Here is a 23,952-nt window from a genome sequence, read left to right as displayed (position 1 = left end):
ATTTTAAAAATTAGATTTTTCGACAACCTAAATCCATAATTTTTTTAAAAAAAAAAATAAAATCATGACACTTCATGACAAATTTTGATTAATACCGAAATCTATGACTTTCCAGGTGTGCGGATACCCTGTAAATAATACATTATTTATATATATATTGTATTTTCTATATACTTTGAACTAAAATATCTGGTAAATAAAATTAAAAATGGCAGTCTTGACAAATCCTTGAATTTCTACATAAAAAAAAGAATAAGACATTGCAGAAAAGTTTAACATAATTGTTGCAGCATTAAATACAGAGCCTGATGAATGTAGGTTTTTTTTAAAAATATTTTTAACATAACAGCAACTTGAACAAAAAAATTACTCAAAGCTCACGTTTTAAAACTTATTTATCCAAAAATTGCAGGGTTGCCACAGAAAAAAATGAACAAAATAGTTGCTTTTAGTAGCTTAAAGCATGAAAATAGTAGCCAAAAACTAGGAAAATAGTTGCCTAATAAGAACAAAAATATGACTAAAATTTTGTAAATGACTTAATTGTCATATACCATCATCTATTCAGTCAAGTTGGTGGCAAATCTGATAATTTTCATATAAATGTTTATATATATATATATATACATATGAAATATGATTACTGAAATTCGAAATTCATAAATTGTAATACTGTTAAAAAAAAAAAATTTTTTTTAAAAATAAAAAAAATTATGCAGAATTTTTTAGCAATAATCATTGAAAAGGTGATCGAGAAATGAAATAGACTTACAATGGAATTTGTGCATATAGAACGAATTAAAAAGTGAAGACTCAAATTTGCAATTAAAAATTTTTAAAATTTTTTATTTTTTAAGAAAAAAAAAGTTCAGGAACTATCTAGCGGGGCGCAGATTTTTCACAAATTTATGCTTGAAAAAAAATATCTCTAGGAGTACAGAAAAGTCTCCCAACAGTCTCCTTTTCTTGAAAATACATAGTTGCTTTTTTTAGCCTTTTCAGGCAAAAAAAGTTGTCATAGTCGCCTCATGCCAAAAATAGTTGCATTTTAGTCGCCTGTGGCAACCCTGAAATTGTAAATAAAAAGTTATGCAGGCGAAGGAAATATAATTTATTAAAAATAACTTAAGTGCATCTTATGAAAATTGAGATTTATGAATATGCAAAAAACTATTTTGTAACAATAATATTTGGATGACAAAGGCTTATCCAGCCATAAAATACAATATTTTATTTTCATTTACTTGAGTTGAATTTTAATCTTTCATAAAAATTTTCTTAAATGTATACGCTGTTTAATTATAAAAATAGATAAAGTTTTTTCTTGGAGAATTTTTATAGCAGCGTTCTGCTTTAACAAATATAGTAATACAAGCAGATTATGTCAGGTCACATAATCTTGTGCTATAGTGTCACAACTAGAGATCCTTATTACCTGCAAACTTGACCTATGATAGAGGAAATATTTTTAGCTCATTTTCTAAAAGAATCTAAATCGGTTTAATCTTGTTGTACATAAAACAAGAATTTAAAATGAAATATCTATTTGAATTAACAATACCCAGTCATGCACAAGAGTTTAACAGTTATTTTATCTATGCATATTTTTTCGAGTTACTTGTTATGACAATTTTAAATGTAAGGATTACAAGACTATTTAAGAGCTTATTTTTTTATTATTATAATTACAAAAGTGAAGGTGGAAAATAGTTAATAGAGTAAAAATGGTAGAGTTAAGTTTACTGGTAAGAGTGTGACTTTTTAAAAATCACAAGACACAAGGATGAGAGTAGTCAGAAAGTAAAAAAGAGGAAATCTATGAATATATATATATATATATACACACACAAAAAAAGTGCGATTTTTAAACTTGTAAACCATGTGATTATAAATCCTGATGATTCATTATAAAATTGTATGAATATGAATCACATTCATGATTTTAAATTGAGAGAATATGAATCCCGATATAAGGCTTTTAAATCACGTGAATATGAAAATCTATATCGAATTTAAAAAATGCGAAAATACAAATCATGATGATCGTAATTTTTAGATCACGTAAATAAGAATCACGATGCATAACTTTTAAACTGCGCGAATACGAATTAAAGCACGTATAAATACGAAAATCGATATTTGATATTACAACTGCAAAAACGAATCACGACATTGGATTTCAAGCTCGCATTAATACGAATCGCTACATAGGGTTTTAAAACCGTGTAAATACAAATCACGATATTGGATTTTTAAATCTCGTAAATAAGAATCGCTATGTACGATATTTAAATTGCCTGAATAAGAATTGCAACTTTCAACTTTTAAATCGGGTAAATACGAAAATAGATGATTGATATTAAAACGGCATGAAAAAGGATCAAGATATTTGCAGAGTCTGGACTTGGGATTTCTAAAAAGCTTGTTTGTATTGTTTTTTTAGACATAATAAATAAAAAGTTACAAGATTAATTGAATGAGCAAATAAATATTTTCACCGCAAATCCACCTCTATTTATATATTTTTTTTTCTCATTAGCTTTCAAACCAGAAGACAAGAAGCAGCGATGTCTGAATTGCGAAAATACGAGCTAACCGGCGGAAAGGTTAAAAATACGTAAAATCTTATTTTCTGTGCGCAAAAGCGGAGAAAATAGCTAAAATAAGTAAAAATACGGCAGGGTTAGCAGCTAGGACGCATTTTGAATCTTCTGTTTATCTTTGAAAATCGTAAATAAATATAATTATTTTATTTCAACGACTGGATTTTCAAGAAGAAAAAAAAGCGGGATATTTATATAAAAAAAAAAACTAAACTTTCAGAGAATCAGAGTTCTTGATAAAAAGGCTGAAATTCGAGAGGCAAAAGTGAAAAAATCTCATCCAGTTTCATCCCATGGAAACGATTTTTAGAGAAACTTCAGAGGGAGGAATGAGGACGTCAATGCTTTCGCTCCTCGGAAAATTAAATTCCTCATAAAATATTTTAACTTGTTCAACAACAAAAAAATTCTGCGGAAATCCGCGGAAGAATCACATCCCTGAAGACGGCATATTTTTATTAATTGGTTTATTGTGTGACCTAATAGCAGTGCCTAAAATTTTTCTAAGTTAAAAGAATACTATATCAGGGTGCGTAGCCTAATTATTCAACAAAAAATAAGCACCTTTTAAGCACTTTTCAAGCACTTAAAAAATATTTTTAAGCACTTTAAAAAAATATCATAACTAGGCAGGGTTGGAAAGTTTTTTACAATTTATGGTTTTATCTCGTTTTAGCCGTCATGTAAAAAAAAAAATACAAAAAAAACATTTTGGCATTGTTTTTGACAATCGTCAAAACTTATGAAATTTTGAATCATGTGACACGAATGGTGTTTACATACGCTACGGATTGACAATACGCCGAAATAGTTTGTGGTTGAATTAATTGTGAAAACGTTGAATAGAACAATGTGAACTGTGTCTTTTTGCATAGTTTGAAGCGAAAATCAACATAGAAAAGGAAAAATCTCATTTTGAAAAAGGGAAAATTGAGCACTTCTTAAAAGCACCCAATGAAAAAAGCACCTTTAAGCACTTTTTAAAAACGCTACGCACCCTGTATATATTATTTAATAAAAACTAAATTGCTGTGCCATGTAATAATATTTTAAACATACAATTTAATACTAAAAGAACAGATTTATTATATTGTAAACTCTTTTTTTTCTTCTTTTTTTTAATGCAAATTTGTTGACATTTTATAATGAATAATAAATTAAAATATCTATAAAAAAACATAACAAAAATCAGACGTTTTTAAAGAAAATATTTTATTTGTGCAAAAATTTCTATAAAAATAACCTATTTACATTAAATAATTTTAATTCAGATTACATAAATTATATATGAAATGCTTGATTTGTTTTTAACAAATTCTCATCATTTATTAAATTTATAACTGATAAATTTGTTGCTGGTATAGTCCTATGGGGATTTCTTGTCTGGTTTCTTTTACAACATACATAATCAACAATAGCAGTGAACAGAGCACTTACAATACCTTAAAAGAAATAAATAAACGTTAATGCAAATCTACATTTAGACAATGCAATTCATTAATTGGAAGTAGATAATTAGACATAGGACAAAACATCAAAAAGTGGCTAAAAACAGTTGTGTTATAAATAGTGTTTATTAACAAAAAAAAAAAAAAGCTTATCAAAATATTTATTTATTAGTATTGATCCAAATTTAAGTAGTACTCAATTAACAGTTTAAAGATACTTTCAGTATTTTGTTAGGTCACAAATATGAATCTGGAGAAATATTATATGTTAGCAATCAAATTTTATCTATACTGTTAAAAAAAATTGGCTTTTTAAAATTCCATTTCTCAGGAACTATTCAACCAATTTCCCTAAAATTTTGTATTTTACTATTTAAAATTGCAATAATTAAACTGATGCAAAAACTAAATACCTTACAATTCATTTATTTTTGCTATTATTAAATAAAATAATAATCTTTCACAGAATAAATTCTACAATAATAATCATAAAAAAATACATATTTTTTAAGATCATTTTATTTTAATGCTAATTGCATAGTCAAGCATTATAAAAGACTTTTAAAAGTATCCCACTGTTTTATGGCCTGAATACGTAGAAATTAAACAAGCAATTTAAAAATTTTGTAGCTAACAAATTTAACAGTTTAAAAAACAGTAATTATTTCAGAAAATTTTTTAAAAAAAACAAAAAATGTATTTTTTAAAAAAGGTTACCTGAAGTAGCAAATACTCCTCCAACAATACCACATAAACGAACAACAAATCTCCAAATGGAATGCTTTTCTATAGATACTTTGACTTTAACAAATGACATATCATATTTAAAATAAATACCAGGTACTCCGTGACTTCCAGACTTGTGGTCTATTGGGCGAGCCTAAAATAAAAATTTAAATAAATATATTACAATATTAATAGTGTTCTCTTTGGTTGGTAAATAATATAGGATTGAAATAGCGAGAAACTTTTATTCTGCATAAATACATTATGTTAACTAATATATTTAAAATTAAAATATTTTTCACAGTTTAAAAAAATCAAACTTATTAATTACGTAGAATATTATGATAATTGTAAACGAATGAGAGTAAAAAAAGAATAATAATAGAAAAAACATTATTTAAGACATTTTATTTTATCTGTTTTTAGAAAAATAGAAAAACCAAAAAAAATTTGAGTTACATTATTAGCACTCAAAACGCAAACATCATTTAAAATTAAATGTCGGATGCTGGTAGAATTGAATACTGGTGACTTGCTTTTCCTCCTTTAAATCAAGCATAAGTTCTTTGCGAATTATCCTTAAAATGAAATATTCTAATCACTATTTCATTTAAAATAAAAAAGCTTAACTTTATTAACACTTGTATAGCAATTTAAAATAATTAAAAAGGTACAACTAAGTTATAATTAATAAATTTAAGTATTAATGTTCACAATAGGTTATTTATCACATAACAGATTAAAAATAATATAGGCTGAGGATGACACATGTAAGTTACATTTAAAATGATAAATGCATAAAGAACACTTTTAAAATCAAATAGTTTCAGCTAATAAAATATGATTGTAAATAAATATGCAAACATTAATTTACATTTCTTATTTCCATGCATGAATTTTAATAATTCTAAAGATTTGTAATTTGAAACAACACTTATTATTGAAAAGGCTTCTTTATTTAAACATAAATTCATTTTTGATTTGTCAGATTGCCTGAGCTGAGTAAACATCTTTAAAAACAGTGGCCTATTTTATATAATTGATGATTGCTTTTTTACTGGCTGTGATTAGTACCATAGTGCATTTATGAAAAACATAATGGGAAATGCTGAATAAAAGCAAAAGTCCATAAGTCTTAACCTTCGATATTAAAATTCGTTCATTTCTTCTGAAAGATGAAATCAATTTTTTTCATTCTAAAGTTAATAGACTAATTAATAGGCAACTAGGAATTCTAATAACTGTCTCATGTTATCCTAATTATTCAACATATCTTGTCCAAATAACTTTATATTGATTTAAGGTCTATTCTAGGCACAATATAGTACGACGTAACTTTTTTTTCAAGTTTTAATAGAAAAATTTTAAAATATTAACAAGAAAATCAGATATTAAAAAAATTTAAATTAAATTTTTTAAATAAGATTTTGATAAGTGTTAAAAATCACAATTGATACTAATTCCTTTAACTTAAACAGGAACAATAACTAACAAAATAAAAATTTCAATTAATTTTTATTATAGATACTAAATACAGGAGTACCAACTATCGATGCTCAAATTTTAAATGATAAAATAATTCTAAATAAAATAGGAAAAATAATTCTATAATAAATGATAAAAATAATTCTAAATTAAATACTAAAAATTATTCTATGTTAAATTATAAAAATAATTCTTAATTAACTGAAAATTCACTCAAAGCTTGTTCTATTAACACAAACAAAACACAGCTTCCAAATTAAGCCAAAAATAATTTAAAAGTATAATTTAAAAAACAATATATATGAAGGGATAATTTATAATTATGACACAATGATTATCACCTTTATTAATAAAGACATAGGTAACCAAAATATGAGTGATTTTACTTACTTGTTCTGTCACAGAATATTGATAGGTGTTTTGCTTCTGATTATTATGAATTATTTCTGTGGGGACTATTTTTAAATAATACTGATATAAATGGAAATCTGAAAATAAAATAAACAATTCCAAAATGAATTCATAAATACATAATCATTGGGAAAACATTTTATGAAATTATGCAAAACAAAGTACTAGTATCTAAAATTTTATGATAAGATACTATTAATGGAGCAAGTTTTTGCTAGATATTGCTTATTAAATAAATTAATGCTACATTGTTTCAAAAACAGTGATTGATAAAATTTATATTATTTTCAAAAATATTTCCTGAATAACAAACTAAACAACTTTATATTGTTTTTGAAATAAAATATCAATATAAGAATAAACACGCATGTGGTATGAAATAGCAATCAAATGAATTTGTTATCAGCTGAACAATAGATTTCCAACTCACATGAACCCAAGCGCCACTATCCAGTTAATTGGTGGGTCATAACTTAATCAGAATCCTATACCAGACATTTTTTTGGTTGAGGGAAGATTAAACATTTTAGAAAAAAGAAACAAAATAAAAACAAATATTGAATTACAAATTAAATAAGCTGGTTTGAATTCAAGTTGATTTTGAATCTACGCACTAAATGCTTATATATTTAGAATTTATATGAAATCTTAAGAACTGCAAAAGTCAGATTTAAAAACTTAAATAAAAATGCTCAATGAGAAAATTGAGATTTGTCTGATAGTAAACACCAAAAACAGGGTGTCTACCTTAAGTTCCATTGAAGAGAGTCTCAAAAGATAAAGTAGAGACAAATGTGTAAGACGGCTTCTATTGTGATTTTTCATAAATTTGATTGAAGACAACGCCCTTTTGCACAAGTAGGGAACCGATTATCCGGAACGATCGGGACCATCGATATTCCGGATAACTGATTCTTCCGGTTTTCTGAATCGCTACAAAAAGCCATTTTTTTTATTGTTAAACCCAACTAAAAAAAAAAATATTTGGAAATAATCTGAAAAAGAAGAAAAAACGATGAAGTAATACACTAATGATTATTTCCAAAATGATGGTAAGGTGTAAGTAATCTTTCAAAATAGAAAAAAAAATCTTAAAATCTTATGAGGAAATTTTTTTTTTTAAAAATGGCGGGAAAACTAATCGAATTGCGTTCCGGTTTTTTGGTTTTCCAGTTTTCTGATTTCCGGATAACGGGTTCTGTACTGTACTATCAAATATTGATGTGAATTTATGACAGAAAACTCACAGATTGTGAAGCCTTTTTTTTTTTTTTATTTGCTAACAGTTTGAAAAAATCAGCTGCCTTCTTCTCCCTCGTTCTTAAAAATAAATCTGCTTAAAGTTCACACAGTTTAGGTTCAAAACAAGTTTGGCTAATCCTCAATGTTATTTAATAAAAAAAAACAATAATAATTAATTGATAGCACTATGCTATTTTTTAAAAGTTCATCTTAATCTAGTGGTAAATTCTTCTGTGAGTTCTTGGATGTTAATCGTAAAATAAGAATCTTGTTATCTAAATAAAACAAGTTTGGCTAATCCTCAATGTTATTTAATAAAAAAAAACAATAATAATTAATTGATAGCACTATGCTATTTTTTAAAAGTTCATCTTAATCTAGTGGTAAATTCTTCTGTGAGTTCTTGGATGTTAATCGTAAAATAAGAATCTTGTTATCTAAATAAAACAAGTTTGGCTAATCCTCAATGTTATTTAATAAAAAAAAACAATAATAATTAATTGATAGCACTATGCTATTTTTTAAAAGTTCATCTTAATCTAGTGGTAAATTCTTCTGTGAGTTCTTGGATGTTAATCGTAAAATAAGAATCTTGTTATCTAAATTTTTCAAATTATTTCAGATAACTTGGAAAAATGGGCCAAATTATTCTGGTTTGGAGAAAGTTTGAAAACTTTCAATTTGTTTTGAAAACCATTTGCATTTCCTATCAAACCTGACTAGAACATCACTAGATTTATTTTCTAGAGTTTAAGAATGAAATAACTAAAATGATTAGTGATGTCAGTGCGAAAGGTAACTCTTTTAAAAAATTAACACTCAAAACATAGAAAACCTTATCCTTTATTTATCTAACAATATTAATTTTCTTAAATTGATTTATAAAAGGACCTTTTAGAATTTATAAAATACTGAAAACTCTTATGATTGGTAAAATTACACAAATTTAAATACAAGATAATAAAACCTCTTAGAATACTGAAATTATTTAAACATTGCTTCATAAACATAGCATAAGTAGAGAGATATACGGAAAGTTTTAAAAGTTTCTTTTTAAAATCTTGTTATTGTTTACATTCAGTTTCCCATCCATAAAATAAATTATTAGCACTACTCAATTCGAGATTATTCTCCTGTTATTAAATTCAAAAGATTCCAAATTTTTTCAATGTTTTGACTTGCTGTAAATAATAAATAATTTAAAACCTCTTTAACTATAGCATTGCTTAACTGATAACAACTATTAATTTTTAAAATTAAAACATTTTCACCAACTATTAATAGTTTATAGAACTCAATATGTGGGACAGGGTTTCCCACATAAAAGTTTCTACAAACCACATTTTACATAAGAACTTTGTAGGCAACATCTAATAAAGAATGCCAATGTTTTACATAGTTATTTCAAAAAATGTTCTGCAAAAATTAAGTGATTAACAATAGAGAGATGAAGCATTATTATGTATTCCTTTATTTAGTTGTTTACTCTAACAAGTAAAAGTTTGATCATGTAGAGAGAAAAAAATACAGATTTTATTTTAAAAGTATTAAGCAGTACTTTTTCATAGCTATACCTTAATTTGTAGACTTACTAAAATAGTAAGATATCTCTTGAATATACATCATTACTAGTTTTGGAGTCAATGTTAGACAAAAAGTATTTTATAATTTCCTCGGTTTAAACAGACACAAATTTTTTATGTAAACAATATAAGCACGAATTTTTTTTTTAAAGATTGAAACTAAACTTACTTGACGATGCTATTTTTTCATCACCTTCTAAAGGCTCAAAAACTCCTACACTAGGTTCTCCAAATGAAAATTGTTCAATTCTATGAGAAAAATTGTAGTCTAAAAAGAAAAAAAATTGTATTATACTTAAAAATGACAATATTAAATAATCAGAGGACGACAATATTTCAGTAAAGGATTAAAATAATTAAAACTAATTTGTCAACATGAATTTTGCAGAGGAAACAATGGGAAGTTGAACAGTGATTACAGAAAACACTTTCAAGTATCATAATGCAATTTAAATAGCTTTGATGTTTTCACTCGGTGATTCATTGATAACATTTGCTTCTTTTTATTTCATAAGGATAACAAAAATATATTCTAAAGACAGCCATTATTGAACACCTTACTTTACTTTTTATATTCTTCTCCATTCACTGTAATAAATAAAGATTTCAAAATATTTTTATACAGCCAACTCAGTGTCACTGGGTAAGTTCCCATTCTTTTATCAAAAAAAAAAAAAAAAATAAATAAATATTTAAAAAAATTAAGGACCAAGAAAAATATTCTAATTAATTTTGATCAAATACGCACACATAATTACTATATGAGAAAAAAAACTTATTCTAAATACACAATTTCACTCCCGCAAGAAGTACAAATTGATTGCACAGTAGGGAACCGATTATCCGGAACGATCGGGACCATCGCTATTCCGGATAACTGATTTTTAAGGTTTTCTGAATCGCAAAAGGAAGCCGTTTTTTTCATTGTCAAACTCAACTAAAAAAAAATATTTGGAAATAATCTTAAAAAGAAGAAAAAACGATGAAGTAATACACTAATGATTATTTCTGAAATGATGGTAAGGTAAACATCTTTCAAAAAAGAAAGAAAAATCCTAAAATCTTAAGAGGAAAAAAAATTTTTTTTTAAAAAAATAACGGGAATATTTATCGAATTTCGTTCCGGTTTTTTGATTTCCGGATAATGGGTTCTGTACTGTATATTCTAGTTATTTAGTACAAGATATTTTGAAAATGCTACTGCTCCTTAAAAATTCATAATCAGAGTTATCTAATCATTTTTCTGAATTATATATCAAAAATGTGTGGAAATGTAGATTTTCAATTCATGAGCAATGTAGAGATAGTGAAATAAAATGGACATTTAGTTAATTCATTTATTATATTATGCACATTTATTTAATTCATATTTCTTAGAGAATACTTTCTCTTATGGTCTAGATATCTGATATTTCACAGGATAAACCATTTTCTTTGAGTCAAAGTATGAAGCTTTTCTAAAGAGTATGAAATCCAATTACATTGAAATATAAATAGAAAACTTGTGGAAATGTAGATTTTCAATTCATGAGAAATTTAGTAATAGTAAAATATCATGCACATTTCTCATAATTTTAAAACATTTCAACTTGCTTTTTACTAATAAATTGCCAGCAAAAAATCCTCTTTGTCTCTTTTATAGAGGACTAAAATTCGCTGTAGTAGTGTGAAAGAAGTAAAGATTTCCAGTGATTAATAGCTGCTTGAGCAATAATGCAATTAGACTTGCAGGTACTTTTGGCAGTGCTCTAGAGTCATTTTTTTAGACATACCGTAGAGCGCCGATTATCCGAACCCTTATTATCCAAACTATGTCCGAGTTCTTTTTTTTTAAAGTTTAGAATACTTTTTTTTGAAGATTAGAATACCAAAAATGCGAGCTTCATTTTGACAGTCTACAATGGTTGGAATGCGGAAGGAGTTTATGAATAGATAAGTACTGAAGTTCTACAATTGGGGGATGGGTAGTTGTCACTTATGGTTAATGATTAGTGATTACAGTGCTAGGAATCTTAAATCTTAGAATAAAATTCTTAACAGAAAATCAAACGAAACTCGAGTTTCTGAACCAGTAGATCTTCCGGATGAAAAGATGCCAGGTTATACAGCAGAAGAAATCGAAGACTGGTGTCGAGACACTGAAAACGACCCATGATGAAATTGTTGCTGAAATTTTGAATGAAAATCGGAACTTTACAGACGAAGAGGAAGAAGTAGGTGATCAAGTTCAAGATAGTGGACCTTCTCATATAGAAGCATGTAATTCATTAGATATTGCAATGAATTGGCTAGAACGTCAAAATGATGTTGATCCCGTTCAGTTGATTTATTAAAAAAGAATAAGGGATATGGCTGCTCAAAAAAGAGCATCTTCTTTGAAACAAAAGTCTTTGCTGGATTTCTTTTGCAATGGAAAATAAAGAAAAATGTGGTAAAATCAGTAACTGACAAAAAAATTATAAAAAGCTGAAATATGTTAAAAATAATTCAAAATGAAAAAAAAGTTTAAAAAAAAAAAAAAACACTTTTAAACAAGCCAGATAGATAGAGAAAGTGTGAAGGGAAGATAGTGCATAAATAATTACTTAAACTAGATTTTAAACAACTTTCCAATTATCCGAAACACGTTTGGTCCCGAGCAGTTCGGATAATCGGCGCTCTACTGTACTTACAAAAGTCCAGATTTCCACAGCTCTTTGTGCATATAGCATATTCTTAAGCCATTTTTTAAACTATTTAATCCAGCAGAATTTCATGGCAAAATATCTCACTGGAACTTAGCTTAATCAGGCTTACTCTTTAAACTAACAAATTGGCAGCTTACGCTATAAAAGAGTTATTTGTGATATGTAAAGCACAGTTGCTTACAGTATTCCCAATTAACAAATAGTCTGCCAATTAAAACAAAGCAATTTTGAAATATTTAATATCTGTGCAGCATTAAAATAGCTTACTTTACATGCACATTCTCTTCTCACTGAATGCTCTATTTTCAATTAAAGGCTGCATTGTAGACAAAAGGAAAACTAAATTAAAAACTTTTTGCCTTACATATTTTACAAAGACTAAATTGCTTGAATCTATTTGCGATAGTGGAAAATAAACTTTTGCTTATATCTGGTAAAAAAAATGGACCAGAATGAAAGGCAAAAATCGTAAAAAGGTTAAGGGTAAGAACTAAAAGGTTAAAATTTTTATGGACTTTGGACCAAAATTATGTACTTTTAAAAGCTCTTAATTATCAAATTAAAAATGTAAGGACTATAGAATATAAAATGGAGGACTTCAGATGTTTGAACAATTAGAGTATTTAAAACCATTGATTCATGGGATCTCTAGATTTGATGTTCAGGAGACATAACTACTTTAAAGTGTAAAAAAGACAATGTTTATATGTACCTGATTCTTTTAGAAATGCTGAGATATGGGCATGACCCGCAGGGTGAGGTATATGCCTGTAATTCATAAAAATATTATATATAAATAAAAAACACAGGTAAATTTGGTTGGATAAGTTAAACGCTTAACAAAACTGCAATTATAAAGATAGGGAAAAAAACTCACTTTCCAGCAGTTATATGAAAATTTCCAGCTACTTTATTAACAACCAATGAACCCTTGAGACGGCACGCATCGGGAGTACCTTTTGCTTTTGCATCACTTAAAAATAGTAAACAATTAGATATGATAAATAAAGTTGGAAAAACACAAATATTACATAAAACAGAACTTATTTCACATTGTTTTAACTTTTTATAAACAGCATAAAGCTAATTTTTTTTTTCATTTGAATCATCTCGAAGTAGATTGATTGAAAAAATATTCCAAGTAGAGCAGCAGAGCGCTTGCTTAGCAGATGTCCAATTTTTAAAGGGGGCAAAATTAAAATACACAGTCACACTAGTTTCTAAATTTCACTCATATAAAAATTATTAAATCAGCTTAACATCTCTATAAATAATTTCTTTCTTGTTTTTAAGGAATTAAATTTGATAATGATTGATGAAAATTTTCTCTGTTTTTCTGAAATATTGATAGTGACTTTCAGAGAATTTAATTATTGAGGGGACATATACACCATGCCCATGACCCCCATGCATCAAAGTCAAGCATCACTGGCTGCGGTCAGAGAGCGAACGGGTGACCACTTTGATCAGCCCGTGTAGAAACCAAGAGTGCACAGTTTTATTCCTTGTTAAACTGTTCAACTGTAAGCTACACGACTTTGCTTGCAGGTGATTGGGCTACAAAAGCAGGGGCGCAACTCCCACTCTCAGAGGATCAAAGTTTTGACGACATGTCTTTAGATCATCCTTAGGGATACTTCTCAAACTGTTGACAATTGTACATCCAGCAGCTTTAATGCATCATAAATAAACTACTACTACGAATTTTCATTTGAATTAGACACATGAAAACATGACATTTTGGACATTAATAGTCTATCCCTTTAAAAAGATTATATTTTTGGAAAAACAATGCTCTAAAATCTAGAAGATCAAACTCATTAGGTTTTATCATTCAAAAACAAACAATGGTGATAGGAAATAAAGCAACTGAATTCTATTTAGACTGTTTAACATGATATTTATAGCCATGAGGGCATAGTGGTTAAAGCACTAAGATGACCACTCAAGAAAGCAAGTAGTTATTTAGAATAGGGAAGAGGAAGAATAGAAGAAAGAGCATAGACAATGGTAAATTAATAATATTGTATTTTATAGTATTTTGATTATTACCAATTAAAATTTTCCTTAAATTAAACTCATTACTGTACAATAATTTATGCCTTGTTTATAAAAGTACTTATAAATAGTTAATAATTAATGTGGGGAGAACAATATTTTTTTTCTTCATTCTCCTGCTTTGAATTTTTTTTAATGTAATTTATAGACCTTATTGCATCTTTTATTTATTTTTTATTTCTGATACCTAGAACAAATACATGACATTTACAAACATTAACATGACATTTGAATATTTAATAGATTAATTTTAATGTAGAGAGCACAATTATTTCTTCTTCCACTAATCAATTTCAGTTTTTTTATTTTACTTTTTTTAAATAATTTATAGCTATTGCTCAGTCTTTAATGTATCTTTCTCATAATTTTTCATTTTTCACATTGTAATTTATAAATTTTTTTAAATGTAATTTATAGCTATTATTGAGTTGTTTATTTGTTTTTAATATTTTTTTCCTGATACCTAGAACAAAAATAAAACATTGATATGACATTTGAATATTAGATAGATTGTATTTAATGCAGAGAGAGCAATAATTTATTTCTCTTTCACTAATCAATTTCACTTCTTTTAAACAATTTATAGCTATTGTTCAGTCTTCAATTTATTGTTTTTATAATTTTTTGATGGAATACTATTGAAGAGTTTTTTTTTTTTTTTTTTTTTTTACTTTGCTGTTATTATTTAAGATAAAAGCCACTCTAATGACCTATATTTTTAATTATGCTGTAATAAAAAACAGATTTTCATTGTTAATGAATTGAAGAAGGAGATCATAAACCAAGAGTTAAGAATGTTTTTTTTCTCTGTCTCTTTGGTATTTTATACCAGTTATGCAGAACTTTTGTTCTTTATTAAGGTGCAACACTGTTTTTAAATTGCAATGCAGAAAATTAAGATTTTCGTGTCTCAAGTATACAAAATTTTTGCTATTATTATTACAAGGTTGCTACTGAAATCTGGAGAAAAAATTTCCTGTGTTTTCCCTGTACATATTATACACAATAATTTAGAGGAAACACACAATCACTGTACTCATGTGTGAGCTATATTAGGATAACTATACTAGTTTTAATTGATTGAAAAACTTAGAGATAACATACTTATGTAATAGAAACAATACAACATACTTAAAACAAATATTGTTATAGCAAAAGAAATAGTATAACATAGCTGAACTCATCATCATCATCATAGTTGACCAGACAGCCCAATGTGAGCCAATGCCTTCCTCTGAAGATTTCTCCATGACGACTTGGACTACTGATTTATCTTTGATCTCCAATTCTCTTCATGAACTGCGAAAAAATCAGATAGGCTGAGTCAGCCCATCTCAACTGCGCCCTTCCCCGCTTTCTTGTTCCAGTGGGTCTACAAAGCAGTATCTTTTTTATTGTGTTGTCGTCACTCATTTGAATCATATGGGCGATCCAATTCATTCTATTTATTTTTATGTATTTAATTATATCAGGTTGCTTATAAATCTTGTACAGTTCAAAGTTAAATCTCCTACTCCAGTTATTGTTTTCATTTACACCACCAAGTATACTCCGCAAAATCTTTCTCTCAAATATTGCGATAAATTTTCCTCCAGTTTTGTCATTGTCCTAGCTTCAGAAGCGTTTGTCAAGACTGGCTGGACAAGAGTTTTGTAGATTAAGAACTTTGTTTTGCTAGAAAGAAACCTAGATTTAATAAATCTTCTCAGCCCATAGACAGCCCTATTCGCCAGATAGAGTCAGTTTTTTATTTCAGGAGTAATTCTGTTGTCAATGGTAATAATTGATCCTAAGTAAGTAAAACTCCTCACTGTTTCAAATCTATAAAAATTTATTTCAAGATAAGGGTCTGGGACTCTGTTTCTTGAGAATAACAAATATTTGACATTAATAACATTGAACATAGCTGAACTATCATTCTAAAATATCCCATAGCTTACAGTTAAGCTTTGAGAGGTTGGAATTTTTTTAAAGACGAAAATAAGAAACAAAATTCCTTGCATTTTCCCAGTTTGGAATGAAAAATTCAATATTCCCAGCTATTTTAGACAATTTTTGTATTCTTTGAATTTTTTAGGTCTACTCTGTTCTCCCTGTGGAATGGCGACCCTATATTTCATTTTAATTCATAGAATAATTAACTATAATCCTAATTAAACAAATTAAAAATAACAGTAACAACATGATAACAAAAAAAAGAGATCTAATTTTTAAAGTGAAATTTACCCAGTAGGCACATGCTTTAATATATTTGTGTATCCATTTTTCCAAATAAGATCTTGAATCGCATGATATTCTTCTCTAATGTATAAGTTAATTTTTTGAAGTGTATCAAACTGTGCTCTTTGCATCATTGGTAATTCAAAGACAGTTGGCTCTTCTTCAAGCTCTCCAAATGAATCAGCATTTTGATTAGTTACATCTAAGATATCTGCACCTATAGCTAATTTATAAAATTGATTAAAAAGTGTTTTTAAACTTAAAAGTTAATAAATGGCATTCTAAATTTATTTAAAATGTAATACATAAATACAATAACACTCCTAAATATAAACTGCATTTTTTTCAATTTCAACATGGCTGAATTACAATTTGACAAGACAGTTTTCTTTCGTGCACAACAGTAAGAAATAGCATTAAGAAAGAATTTTCATGCCTACTTGCCTCCACAAAATACCTCGAAAACTTAATCACAAAAAGTAGGATTGAATTCATAGTTGATAAAGTTTATTTGTATTTTATGAAAGTGTTATACAAAAAACATACTGATTTAGTAGATAAAATTTTTCGCATATTTTATAACTGTCATTGAACAGCCAACCTAATTTTTGAGTTTACGACTACTAATGTTCAACGCCATAGCCTTGTAATTTTGAATTCAATCCAGAAGACAAGGGAACTCATGGATCAAGTATTGGAAGAAATTTGCCTTCATGGAGGACTTTTTGGCGGAACTTAGCCGCAATTGAGTTGCATGGAGAGGAAAACCACGAAAGCCTCCCACAGTTAGCTTGACGGCAAGAGGACTCTAACAGCGATGACAACTTGCTCAGGACAACAAATATATATTTTAAAGTGCTAGTTTAGCAATTGTGATTCTTGGTTTAATAAATTCAATTTAGTAGATTTTTATCCAACACTATTTCTAAATAATTCGTAGGCTTACATAATTCATCACTTTATAGTACTTATGTCATGTTATACCTTTTAAAAAGCAAGCAAAAATAGTCAAATAATTGCAAAATTTACTTTGTAGTTATTTACCGTTTTTTTAATATTTTTTATTATTATTTTGGCTTGTCCGGAGCAGTTGTCATCACTGCTCTAACCACTGATCGTCAACCACTGAGGATATTTTACGTCAGCACTGTGGTTGGTGCAAACCGAAAGCAGAATTCGTATCAACCAGCCATCGATAGGATTCGGACCTGGTTTACTTCATTGGATGGCGAACGCTCTATCCCTTGAGCCAGCTAGGCTCTGGTAAATAACATTTAAAAAAAATTTTATTTCACTTTTTTTAATATTTTTATTTTAATTGTTAAGATGGTCATTATAAGAAAAATACAACCTTTAGATGCTAAAATTTGAAAATTTGCAACATGTAGGTAAAGAGGTCTTAAGGAGGCAAAATAACTGTGGTGAGGGGTTCGCCGCTCATCGTAAAATCAAGTTTATTTCATTTTATTATCTGCTTGTCTTTAATCAATTGTGTTTTTACTTATTTTTGAAGTGAACTGAATTAAGAGTTCTGACGTCATCATATTATTAGAATTGTATAAATAGCAGCATGCTCCCATCACCTGCTGCGATGATGTTTCTTGTAATTCAAACCAACTTATATAAAGTAAATATGTTCAATAAAAAATTAGTATTACAAAGGAGCTATCTTCGCTTACTTCAATGGTGACCCAGACATCTGACGATACAAACAACTTTTATTTTTTCCTGCTTTTGCTTCTTGTATTATTCTTGGATTAATAGGAAACTGCAACTATGGCGAAATCGTCTGAAGTAAAAATTCCCATCTTCAATATTTCTGATCCACACCTGTGGTTCCATACGGTCGAAGCAACTTTCCAGACTGCAACACCGAAGCCGATTATACAGAGCAAAACAAAGTTTAACTACTGCCTCGCCCACCTTCCTCCCGAAGTAGCCGCAGTTGTAAGGGACGTCATTGTAACTCCTGACGCAGGTGATCATTTCAAAAATCTGAAAGAAGAAATTATTGCACGCTGTGGGGAAACAAAGTCCCATGAAATTCGACGTTTACTCTCCGGAGAGCAACTAGGAGATAGAAAGCCTAGCGAACTCTTGCACACTATGCAGAGAAGAGCTGAATCCCACGAAATCTCAGATTCCCTACTTTTGGAACTATTTCTAAATCAGCTACCACAGCATGTTCAGTCGATATTGGCCGCAATTCCTTCAATGAATTCAACAAGAGCCGCTTGAAATTGCTGATAAAGTAATGGAAGTGTCAACTTCAAGTGAAGTTTCTTCAAACCAACAATGCACCTTTGAGCTTTTAGAAGAAGTTAAAGCACTACGAAAAGAAGTAGCAGCATTGCGGACACACAATAGGTCTCGCAACTGGAACTATGCACAGTTTCGTAATCGCCAATCCTCATCTCCACATCGAAACTCCAAAATGCGTTTCTATCATCGAAAATTGAAATCAGATGCTCGAAAGTGTGTCAAACCCTGCATCTACCAGAAAAACTAAGAAAGGCAGGAGTGAGTGCGACTAACCAGTGGCGTAGCGAGGGGTGGGCAAGGGGGGGGCATCATGCCCCGGGCGCTACTCACAAAGGGGCGCCAAATGGTCCGCAAAACAAAAAATTACTGAATAATTTTTTTTTATTATAATTGATTTCTGGAAAATATATTTTAACTTAGTGCCAGTGTAATATAATAAATGTCAATTCATAAATATTATTCATAATAATTAATATTTAATTCATATTAAATATTATATTAAATTCATATTCATATTAAATATATTTCAATATTTAATTCACGTCCTTGTCATCGAGCTCTGCTTAGAATAAAAATGAAATGTTAATAAATATTAAATGTTATATATAAGTTTAATGTCAGCATAAATTATATTGCATATTTCACTATGTTACTACCTTTCAAGTTCAAGGCATTCTTGGTAAGTAATAAATCAAATAAGATTGCTTACTACATCTACTCGACGATTCTATTATTAAGTGAATAGAGTATGAAAAAATTTGTTAACAGAAAAATTTGTTGTTCTGTTCTCATATTTGTCACTACAGATTCAAAATGAATTCATTCATCTTCTGGCATCTACAGTTCAAAATCAACTAATAAACGATATCAAAAGAAATAAATATTATGGACTTTTGTTTGATTCAACTCCTGATATCTCTCATCGAGAACAAATGTCCCAAGTCGCTAGGTATGTAGATGCTGATTTTATCAATAAAAAAGTTTCCATCAAAGAATCTTTTTTGAGTTTTATTGAAATACATGCTAAAGATGCAGCCTCGATCGAAAATACAATTTTAGAGAAATTAAATTACGATGAAATTTCATTAACAAACTGCAGATCACAATGTTACGATAATGCTGCCGTGATGGCAGGTCACACATCTGAAACGCGATGGAGCGCCAGAATACAAGCGGTTATCGTTATCATCTATGAGCTAGAGAATATAAAAGAACTAATAGAAAAATTAGCAGAGCACACTACCACTACAAGTGACAACAGAAGTGAAGCTACAATTCTGTTGCAAAATATACTAACCTTTAGTTTTATAACTTTAGTTCATTTCTGGTATGAAATCTTAAGAAGGATTGATCGTGTGCAGCTCAGATTACAAGATCCTAGAATGAATTTTAAAGAAGTGTTCCATGATCTTGAATCATTAGCGACTGAACTAGCCGAAATTTGAGACAAGCTCTGTAAAGAGGCAATAGAAAAAGCAGAGTCTCTTTGTGAAAAATAAGATATGGATACAACAATACGTGCCTGGAGAATTGGCTATGGTGGTCTTTCCGCAGAAAGTGAAATTTCTCGCGTTATGAAAAGCACTCTTGATTGTCTCCAACAAGAAATGTGTACACCATTAAGTGACCTTAATTTCAAATTGGATTTCTACTGGACGTTGAAAATTTATTAAACAAGGATAATGTTGATAACGACCTTGAAAAAAATTTGTAAAAATCTGGGTGAATTTTATAATACAGATTTCAATGTAATCGAACTTATTATCAAAATATGTGACAGCAAAATGTTACTCCGCAGTAGAAAAGAAATTAAACCTAAAACTCCATTAGAATTTCTTACTTTTATAATCAATCTCGAATGGAGAATATGTTTCTCCAAATCTGAGAGCGGCATTTCAAATACTCCTGACTATCTCAGTATCAATTGCTAGCTGCGAACGTTCATTCAGCAAATTAAAATTAATTTTGACAGATCGCCTAAGTGACCTAGCATTTTTAAGTATGGAAAGAGTAAAAGTTTAAATGATCAATTTTGATGATATTATTGATACATTTGCTTCATCAAAAGCATGGAAAATTTAGACATAGTAATTAGTTTTATTAATGTATTATAATCATATGATCATTAAATATATGTATCTCCTTAGAGATAATAAATGTTTATTCTTTTATTGTTTTAAAACTGCGTGTTTTTAAAATATTTCTTTATAAATATGTAAAATAAATAATAGGTATCTTTTGAACTAATTCTAGATGATCATATACATTTCAAAATCTAGTCTTGTTCTCTCAACTACATTTTTTGTCTCAAATTTAAAACCTAGCTAGAGTCTATGACTTTATTTATTTATTAATTTGAGAGTATATTTAACATATAAGATTATGTGGTTTTCGAATGGGGGGGGGGGCGCTAAAAGGATATTGTGCCCCGGGCGTGAGTTAAGCTCGCTACGCCACTGCGACTAACATCCTGCTTCCAACAAATTGTCACCTTTTTGTTAGAGATAGACAATCTAACAAACAATTTCCAGTAGATACCTGAAGTGACTGCTCAATTATTTCAGCAAATAAAAAAGAAAAAACTCTTTCTCCGATACAGACCTTTAAAGCTGCGAACAATACCATTATAAAAGTATACGGTAAGAAATTGTTAACTTTAGACTTCGGTCTTAGACGAAAGTTTAATTCTCCATTTTATATTTGTGATATAACTAATCATATTATAGGTGCAGATTTTTTATACTATTTTAATCTAAAACCTAATATTAGAATTCATTGTCTAAATGATATTAATACTAATTTAAATTCTCATTGTATTTTTAAATGACTATATTAGTCATTATAAAAAAATACAACCTTTAGATGCAAAAATTTTAAAATTTGCAACATGTAGGTAAAGAGGTCTTAAGGAGGCAAAATAACTATGAATGTATCACACATTTTTATTAATTAGCAAATATAAAAGCCAATTAAATGTAACATTATAATACACTGTTGAAAATATGAGTAGAAAATATTAGGAGTTTGAGGAGATAAATTAAATGAGCAGATTTAAATTTTGAGCTTTTAAATCGACAGTTAAAAAAATATATATATGAAAACAGAATCTAACTCACTGGAACATGGCATGGCTACTGTTAAATCCACATTTATCTGCAATTTACTACAACAAAAAAAAGGAACTAATAAATATTTATAAACTAAAAGTAAACTTCAGTAATTCAAATATCAATAAAATTGTAAATTATGTGATACCTACCTATCTATATCATGATCTACACCATATTGAAATTTCAATTGACTTGAACTGTAGTATACAATTTCTGAACATACAAGTATGAAAATCGTTATGAAGCTAATTATAGTTACTGTAATCAAAAGAAAAGAATTAATAAAAAGGAAATTAAGAAGATAGAAAATTTGATGTGAATATTTTATTTATATTTATATTATGGTGCTTGGTTCACATTTCAACTTTACACAAATGTGAAGTTATACCCATAGCCAAGAGTGTTAGAATCTTTACATCCAAAAGTATGCAAAGTTATCATAAAATACTGATTATGCGAGGGGGGACATGTGTTTTTGTGAGGGAGTGGTTAAACTGTCCCAATTTTGTGAGATATTTATAGAAAATTAAAGCAATGAAAAATACCAAATAACTTAAATAGATTTTAGAAGTACAATTGCAAAAATAGAATTCTGAAATATATTTCACTTTAACTTTTAATAACGCACAAAGTGTGAAATTAGTGAACAATAAATAATTTAAAATTAAGATAAACGAGGAAATTAATCTATTTTTTTTTAAAAAAAATTTCGGGGGAGATTTCCGTATCGTGATCTGAAGTAGAATAATCGCCAAGTCTAAGCAACTTCCTGGCAGAAGCCCGCCAGAAACTAAAAAAAAAAAAAAAACATCACAGAAAGGCACCAACTCGAGAGGTATAACTCATAGCCACTCCAGGCAAACATCTATACGTTTTTTGCTTTTTTTTTTAAATGTGCAAGTTGAAGTGACAGATAACTATAAAATATCCACTTTTTTTCAGCTTACCTAATTTTTGTGTGGTTAAAAAATAAATCCTAAATAAAAAGTTAGTGGAGCTCTACAATTTTTTGAGACTTTACACATGAGACTGATTAACCAAAAAATACCCAATATTCCTACATATTTTTGAGCTTTAAAACATAACATCACAATATAGCTCATGACAGACCCATAAACAAGGTGTCTGTCATGAGCTATATTATGAATTTAGTGAAATATACACCATAAGTATGAAATTTATTTTACTTTTTTCAGATATAAAATAATGATAATAATAAACACATATGTGAAAATTTTGTATCGTGATATAGCGAAATCTACATCGCCAAGGCGTCAAATGGATTTTAAACTTACAAATTAAAAAAATAAACATGAATAGGGTTGCTCTGTGGTGACAACGGGTTAAACCTTTCGAGTTAGTCTGTTTCTGAGAAATTTTTGTAATTTCTTGGTCTCTCATGGGTCACTATTCATAAATCACCAACCTCGGCGATTATTTTGGCGGAGATTACTACATGGAAATATTCCCCAACAAGAGAGAGATATTATCAAATAAAAGCATGCTATCAAAGAAAAAGTAACAATAAAAATCTTTCACAATACCTGTGCCACCGGTCGCAGTAGTTTTCTTGTAATCTTCAGGCACTTTAGGGAAAATATCAATTTCCTCCACATGCTTCAGCCTTTGGATGTTTCTTCTCATTACTTAACGATTATACAACTTGAATTAAAAATTATAACAATAAAATGTTTCTGAAACTAAACTGTTTTTTATACGATATATACTGCCGAAAGTTTTTATAGCTCTTGAATGTATACGGTTCTTTTTTAGCCTAAACACAAAAATTTATTTTCAATAAAATACAACTGTCATTTTCGGGATGATTAATTTAAGTATATTATTATCATATCATACTTACCTTAACTATACAAATTTTTTAGGATGGTAAAATTTCGCCGTTTTGGAAGTAGTTTTGTTTTTCAAATGTTTGGTACTATTGTCGCAGTTAAATAAATATGGTATTTTAAAAATATTTATTAAATCCGAAATGAACTTTTTTATTTATTAAGGAAATACTTTCGTATATGAACAATACAAGTAACTGAAAATCATACTTCCCTTTCTAAAGATTTTGTAAAATTGAAAAAAAAAAAAAAAGGCCAACCGTGATTAAT

General features: G+C 28.4%; 1 protein-coding gene across 2 annotated transcripts; it reads right to left on the bottom strand.

Moving 5' to 3' along the window:
- Positions 1-3,794: 3,794 nt before the first annotated feature.
- LOC107439654 (endoplasmic reticulum-Golgi intermediate compartment protein 2) lies at positions 3,795-23,911 on the bottom strand. 2 transcript variants are annotated; one of them, XM_043040980.3, is made up of 11 exons: positions 23,697-23,911; positions 23,380-23,609; positions 21,985-22,093; positions 21,842-21,888; positions 16,470-16,686; positions 13,063-13,158; positions 12,898-12,953; positions 9,668-9,766; positions 6,653-6,750; positions 4,769-4,931; positions 3,795-4,045 (listed from the first exon to the last, which is right to left on the bottom strand). In XM_043040980.3, exons 2-11 carry the CDS (start codon positions 23,477-23,479, stop codon positions 3,885-3,887), a joined length of 1,146 nt encoding a protein of 381 aa, XP_042896914.2. In that variant the 5' UTR covers positions 23,480-23,609; positions 23,697-23,911; the 3' UTR covers positions 3,795-3,884. The 2 variants fall into 2 exon arrangements, with proteins under 2 accessions (XP_042896914.2, XP_071040321.2); XM_071184220.2 differs by lacking the exons at positions 23,380-23,609; positions 23,697-23,911 and adding an exon at positions 23,131-23,251.
- Positions 23,912-23,952: the final 41 nt, after the last annotated feature.

Source organism: Parasteatoda tepidariorum, chromosome 10 (assembly GCF_982258835.1).
Source record: "Parasteatoda tepidariorum strain Cologne lab strain chromosome 10, Ptep-v5.0, whole genome shotgun sequence".
Lineage (NCBI taxonomy): Eukaryota > Metazoa > Arthropoda > Arachnida > Araneae > Theridiidae > Parasteatoda > Parasteatoda tepidariorum.
This window is presented reverse-complemented; position numbering and strand designations above follow the sequence as displayed.